The following is a 7,434-nucleotide window of genomic DNA, read 5'->3' as shown; positions in this document are numbered from 1 at the left end:
TAAAAGTTGTGCCAAAGGCTAGCTTTATAGTTTGAAATAAATGCTCATTGAAAAAAAATAATTATGCCAGTATATGGAAATAGAAAAATAGCTTTACTGAAAAAATATTAACTCAATTACTGTTAATAATTTTTGTTTTACTAGCGAGTTTTATAAAAACTTTGTATAACTATGTCATAATTAGTTTAATTTTTTAAAACAATGTTAAAAAAAGTTTTGCATTTTTTTTAACCTTTAAAATAGAATCAAGTAAGCATCGAAAGGCTTTAAGCTTTACAAATTTCTAAAATAAAAACTTAATCTTGTTATACTATATTTGGTATTCAAATACAACAAAATTCCTACCGACAATAGAAGAAATTTAAATATAACTAATCTACTGCACCAACTTAATATCTTATCATATTATAATTTACTTTATGTATGGTTATAGTTATCTTAGTGTATTGGCACTTTTACACAAGAGTAATAATCAAGATCACCACCAACTGCGCACGATTTTTCTGACCACTCCTCTTCAATGACGTCATAAACAAGAACTTCGGTATTTTTTCTTTGAAAAATAAAAATCTTGTTTCCGAGCGGCATTGGTACACTGAAACCGGAAGAAATAGACCATGGGCAAGTCAAAGCTGCAAAAGTTTGGGAGTCACTGTCAAAGACTTCACATTCATAATTAGGATCTTCATTTCTAATATACCCGCCGACTACAAACAACTTTTCCCCAGACACCACCATACTGTGATTGAACCTTCTACACTTCATTTCCCCCATCCTAGCCCAAGCGTTTGTTGTGTGGTCATAACACTCGACGCTGTTTAAAAAATCGCCTCCGCGGCGGCTATGAAATCCGCCCGAAACAATTATTTTCTCTTTGAAAACCGCGCTAGCAAATTGTGACCTCTTTGTGATCATCGATGCAATTTGCTTGAATTTGTGGTTTTCGCAACTGAACTCAAGGCAAGAACTGAGGTGTTTTTGCCTGTGACCGCCGCAAACGAAAGCTCTCCCTGCAAGCGCGCAAACAGAAAATGACCTTCTTCTATCAGCCCTCTTCGCGACTAAAGCCCATTTTCCCTTTGAAGGGGAATATTTTTCGACCTGCAAGACCCTTGAGCGGGTTTCGCATCCTCCAAATATGAACACCTCTCCGTTAAAACAGATGGCTTTCGAAGAAAGTCTACGACGTTTCATGGGAGAAAGAGATTCAGATGTGTTGAGATCTACCGCGTTCAGCTGCACGACTTTGCTCCTATTGCTTTGAAGACCGCCGCAAATGATAATTTTAAAGCTCTCCTGACTGCAAACTCGGCTCTGGTGATTTTTGTTCGGCTTGGTATTAGGACTCACTTCTTTAAACATCTGTTTGCATCTTTTGAAAGACGTTGATCTGCTCATCAGGTACTTGAGAGATGGGTACGTAAGACGAACTAACAGCAGCAACTTTTCCGCAAGCTCCCTGCGTTCTTTAAATTTGTGGCTCAGCCATTTGTCGGCCGCACGGAAAACTTCGGTTTCAGAGGTGATAAAGAGTTCCGAACTTTTTAGTATTCTTGACACAACACTGTAACTGATTTCCGAAAAGTTTTCACTGTCAACAACCATTGAGAAACAGCGCTCAATTAATCGTTACGATTCGTTTTCAGCTTGTGGCAGTTTAAAAATGTTAGCTAATTGATAAAATGACGCAACGTTGTCGACTTTCAATTTCTCGTTAATGGTTTTGAGCAGTATGTATGAAACATTTCTCTTCAAATAAGTTGCGTGTAACTTCATAACCATAACTATATTTGCATCATCTTTCTGTTCATCGTCTGAAAAATTCTTTTTTTTATAACTATCAATAACAAATTTTACATTACTTAATTAAAGTTTAATTCTATCATTTATTATTCTTTTCGTAATAAAGTAAGCTTTTTTTAATTAGCGTTTCTTAAATTTAAAAGTATATATTTAAGTATTTAATTTGAAAAAAAAAACTCCTCAAAATCTGACGAACTATTTTTCATGGATGATAAACGATATTTAAAAGTAGACTTAAATTTACCAACGTAGTCTATCTGATTGTTCAACATATTGCAAAACTTCCTCAGGTAAATTTTTAGGTTCGTACGTTTTGCATCTTTCAACAAAATGAGCGTCTTCCTTGTTTGCAAAACAAATCATTTTAACTTGAGTTGCATCTTGCTTCCTTTTCTTCATGACAGTTTCAGCGATGACACTGTCTGCTAAAACAGCTTGATGGCTGTTTGCAAAACTTTTACACATTATTTTGTTATCTAGAACAATATATCAAAGTTAGCTTATCAAAATATTTGAAGTAATTTGCTAAAAAAATATCATTGAAATTGTTTACATAAATAAAATATCAGAAGAAAAACATCATGGTAAAAAATATGTAAGTAAAAGACACAAATCTCATAAAAACTACAAGCACAATATGTATATAGTTAAATGATCAGACTGGCAAGTATCTATATTTACAATGGTAAGATATAGCAAATATAAAATAGATAAGCAATAACAATACATAAAATTTACAACTAACAATACATGAAATGAACACTTTGTTTTATATATATTGTCAAGTCAAAAAACATTCCAACACTTTCCTTATATTCTGTAACAAGATGCAGCAAAACAACCTAAAAAATGAATATTAAATTGTTTTCCTCTTATAACTTCAGGTTCATCAACTTTTGTGGTCCCTTACTACCTCTCTTTTGCTAATTGTAGGTCTGTTGCAATCATTTGCATGTACCTCCTGATACATTTGCATGTACTTAACATTAATGGCGTTTGTTAAAACCGATCTTGGAAAAACGTAAACACTTTTGTACAATTTTTATTTTATCAACCGATTTTATTAAATTGTTATGGTTTTCTGAACTGTCAAAAATTCATGTTTACATGTTCAGTAAACTGCACGTAATTTAATTTTATTTACTTAATTTTAAAATGTCATGATCATTTTTTTACTCCAAACAGTGTATGTAAACCTTAAAAAAGTGTTTCTTCATTTTAAATCAAACTGTTTTAGTTTTTATACTGGAACGCCACTTTAAAAATAAAAAAATATCAGCCAGAATAACACCAAAAAAGCTTAAGTCTATTGTAATTAAAAACAAGTTGTATAAATTTATATTTTTTTTATTTAAGCAGCTTAGTTCATGAATTTTAAAAAGTTAATTAAAGCTTAAAAACTTTAATGAGGTAAAAAAAGCATTGAAATAAGCTAGATTTTTTTAAGAAATGTTCAAACAAGCCTGATTAAAGCAAATTTTCAATAGTGCGAATTTAGCCTAAGACTACCCTGAATAGAGTGAGTGAGTAGCAACTCTGAAACAAAATATTAAATTAAGATACAGATAAACTATCTAAAAAATATTTTTACTTTAAAATACTGATATTTTAAACAGGTTTACCTCTCCTTTTTTAAAAGTACACACTTTTGGGTCTAGTTTTAGTTTAAATTTAAGTTCAAGGTAAAAACTGTATTAAATAGTATAAAAACATATAAAAGATACTGTTAAGCTACTTAAATAGGTTTTTTGAAAAACATTTTATGATGATCACAATTTTTTTTTTTGTTTTTTCGATAGAGTTTTTGAGTCAAGTCTCAATTTAACTACTAAAAATGTGAACAATTGTTGAAATTGCAGGTTTTTCCGGAATTTCTTTATTAATTTTGTTCAAAACCCCAGGTTTTTCTAGACTATTTTTGGCTCAATTGTCAAATTCCAGGTTTCCATGTAAAGTAAATCATTTGCGGTACCACCAACTTATCATTGATGGCGTTTTTAAAAACCGAACTTATAATAATATAGCCACTTTTGTACAATTTTATAACATCAACGGCTTTTGTTGAACTGATATGGTTTTGTGAACTGTTGAAATTTCGTGTTTACTTGTTTAGTAAACTGCTCAAGGTTTTATTTTATTTACTTAATTCTAAAATGTCATGATCAAGTTTTTTTACTCCTAACAGTGTATATAAACTAAAAAAAACAATTATTCACTACTAACTTTAACTGTTTAATTTTTATACTGAATTTCCACTTTAAGAAAAAAAACATATTAGCCAAAGTTATATTAAAAAAGTTTTAGTTTATTAAATTCAAAAAAAAATGTAAAACATTTTTTTCTTTAAACAGCTTAGTTTATAAATTTTAATAAGTTAATTAAAGCTTAAAAAGCACTGGAACAAGCAAGAATTTTATGAAAAAATATTCAAACAAGCCTGATTCAAATAAGTTTTCAATGATGCGTATTTAGCCTAAGACATCCTGAGTAGAGTGAGTAGATGTCAACTTTGAAAGAAAATGTTATATACGTATAAATAACCTTTGAAAAATAAAATAAAACTCACCAACATAAATTTACTGATATTTTGAAACAAAAAACGGCTTTTAAACCTTATAAAAAACCTTGAAATAGCACGAGTCAGAATAGTCACTAGTTATTTATAATTTTATTTTCTGTTTTCTTTTCTTTTTTTTTTGTTTAAAAGGCTTATACTTTTTTGACACTTTCCATTTTTAAATTACAAACACTCTTAAAAACAATTTCTTAGTATAAGGTTAATGAAAATATTCTACAAAAGTGTTTTAAATGTATTTAAGAAAAAAAAAAAATTTTGGTTAGCAACGTAAGGCCCGCAGACAGGAACCGGCCAGCCAATGTGTATTAAATTTAAATAAAAACTGACTCGCAAGCATGTAAATTTGGCAAGATAAACCACATCTTAATTTTACACTAGATATTTTTGGATCTGAAATTTAAAGTTACACTAAATCTTCTGGGGTAAGAAGTTATTAAAACTTATCCTAGATTTGATTGTGTTTGTAAATTTCAGGACTGACACTAGATATTTCAGGATTTAAAATGAAGAGCAAAACAAAGTATTAGGTACAGTTAAAGGATTTAAAACATATACTAAAAAGTTGATATAGTTATAAAAATTCACAAAGAACTAAAATTCTGTCATCTAAAACAAACTAAAATTAAAATACTCTGGCCTGTCAAGGACTAATTTTTCCAAGATATAAAATGTCCCACCTCTAATCAAGATGTTGTTTTTATGTACAATGATTGTTTTTTTTTCTTGTCTTCATGGTATTCTAAATAGAAAAAGTGTTCAAAACTTCAGGTTATTTTGTGTTGTTTTTAAACTAACTTTTAAGTTATATGTATTTTACGATTTTCGACCAAATGACCACCTTGATGAGCGCCCTAACTACTATAAACAGGGTTGCCGGTCGTTATTTTTTTTTTAATTTTTCCAGGATTTTCCAATTTCTTCCAGGTTTTAAAAAGTACGCATCTTTTGGTGTTTTTTTTGTTCTAAAGTTAATTTTAAGGTAAGAAACTGTATAAAATAGTATAAAAACATAAAAAAATACTGTGAAACTACTTAAAGCGTGATTTTAATAAAAAAATTATTTAATGATGACAAATTTTTTATCTGTTTGATAGATTTTTGATTTAAATCGAATTTTTGCTACTGAACATATTAAAATTGTTAAAATTTCAAGTTTTTCCAGGTTATTTTTTGCCTAAATTGTAAAAATCTAGGTAAAGTAGCGACCCTGTATAAACTTTAATCAAGTAGCAAAAAATAGAATGACTTATTTAATCATTTCTTTTCTTAGTTACTTTAGTTTTGTTTTTTACAAGTTAAAGTTTACAAAGCTGATTTGCTTGAAACAAAACCTATACATTTCTGGTTCTATTTCTATTATTTTCAATGTTTAAAAAAATTCCAAATAATAAGTTTTGTGAACTTTTTGACATAAGTTGCAAATCCAAAGAAAAAAAACAAAAAAAAACACAAAATCAAAAAAATATATACCTATGAATGAATCACATAAATATTCTGTAAATATTAAGCTTTTTCTTTATATTTCTCCATTTAGTTTTTAAACATTTCTTTTTTTTTAATCATCACATTTTTCAAACAAACTAAAATCTATGCTAGTTTAAGACAGTTTTGAAAAGGGTTAAAGTAGGAAAAAGACCATTTCGACGTAGTTCTCATTTGAATTTATTGTTAATAAAATTATATTTTAACCTTTTTTGTAAAGAAATGTATTTTTGAGTACAAGTTGTTTAATGAAATTTAGTAGACAAATTAATTTTAAGTTTAATGGATAAGGGTTTTGAAATTTTTAAAGAAAATGAAAATTATAAAAATAAAAGGAAAAAACTGGTTGATCTAAAACTAGCTCAAATCAGTTTGAGTTTATTAGAATAAATCAAAGTTTTAGCTTTTCATTACTTTTATGTATTTGTAAATTTTGCACTGTTTTATATATAAAATCAGTACAATTTTTATTTTTGAGTTTAGCAGCTCTAAGGTTCACAAGTATAAACCCTGTAAAACTTTCAACTATTGATTTATACTTAAAAATTTATTTAATCAGGAATGCCACTCTTTGAGACACATTAAAAAAAAGCCTGCGTGACCAAACACTATCCAGAATTGGACAAATATATTACAAAAAAGTTCTACTAGTTTGTAGAAGTCAAAATCTAAAAACTTTTATTAGTTGAAAAACAATAATATATTATAAATATAACAATAAAAAAACTAGCATAAATTGAATGAATTAAAAAAAAAATCAAACTAGCCTGACAATGTTTGTTTGCATTAGTTAAAACGTTTTAGTTCACAATCAAAAACTTAATTTATTAACAATAAAGTTATGTATACATTTAATCAGTGATTCCAAGTATGAACATCACATTAGTGTATGAATCAATTTAAAGTGCACCAAAACTTTTTTATCAAAAGTATCAAGATGTTCTCATCAAAAAAATATCTTATATTTTTTAATATTCTTATGTTGCCATAAATATTTCTTTGCACAATTTTTAAAACTTTAATGATAAAAATTTATAACAGATTTTGCTGTTCAAGTTACAAGTTAACCAATGAATAATTTTTTAAAAGGTGACATTTTAATAATTTCCATAAAACTTTCACAGGTTTTTTACACATTGGAAAACACTTACATTAAGGAAAACTATTTTAAAAGTACCACATTAATAACTTACTGAATCAAAGATAAATAAAGAAAATTTAAATCCAAAAGTATCAGTTTACTTTCGCAGTTGTTATTATAGAAAGGCTAAAATTAATAAACTGAGAAGGAATATTGATTGAATATTAATCTATTTTTTTCTTATCTTTAAGCCTATGCAGCAAATGTTTTTAAGTTTTTATTAGTCAACTGAAGATCATCTCGTTTCAATTAATTTAATTGTTCATATTTTTTCTTAACTATACATAACATATCAATTTGTATCTAATTGAAAATTCACTAAACTAAAAACAAATATTATGAACTATGGGTTTAATAAAAAATTGAAGGTTTTACAGGGTTTCTTAAGTAAAATTAACATTTTAGATTTTTTGTTTCCAGGTTTTAATGT

General features: G+C 27.7%; 1 protein-coding gene across 1 annotated transcript; it reads right to left on the bottom strand.

Moving 5' to 3' along the window:
• Nucleotides 1–438: 438 nt before the first annotated feature.
• On the bottom strand, nt 439–1,605 carry LOC145840523 (kelch-like protein 6). Its single transcript, XM_082947816.1, has one exon. It carries the CDS (start codon nt 1,603–1,605, stop codon nt 439–441), a length of 1,167 nt encoding a protein of 388 aa, XP_082803942.1.
• Nucleotides 1,606–7,434: the final 5,829 nt, after the last annotated feature.

This window comes from Thalia democratica, chromosome 1 (genome assembly GCF_965202585.1).
Source record: "Thalia democratica chromosome 1, ktThaDemo2.hap1.1, whole genome shotgun sequence".
Lineage (NCBI taxonomy): Eukaryota > Metazoa > Chordata > Thaliacea > Salpida > Salpidae > Thalia > Thalia democratica.
The sequence above is the reverse complement of the archived record's forward strand: the minus strand, read 5'-3'. Positions and strand labels throughout refer to the sequence as shown.

Bases quoted from the DNA above. Each gene is read 5' to 3' on its own strand.
- LOC145840523 (XM_082947816.1), bottom strand. From the start codon at position 1,605: ATGGTTGTTGACAGTGAAAACTTTTCGGAAATCAGTTACAGTGTTGTG.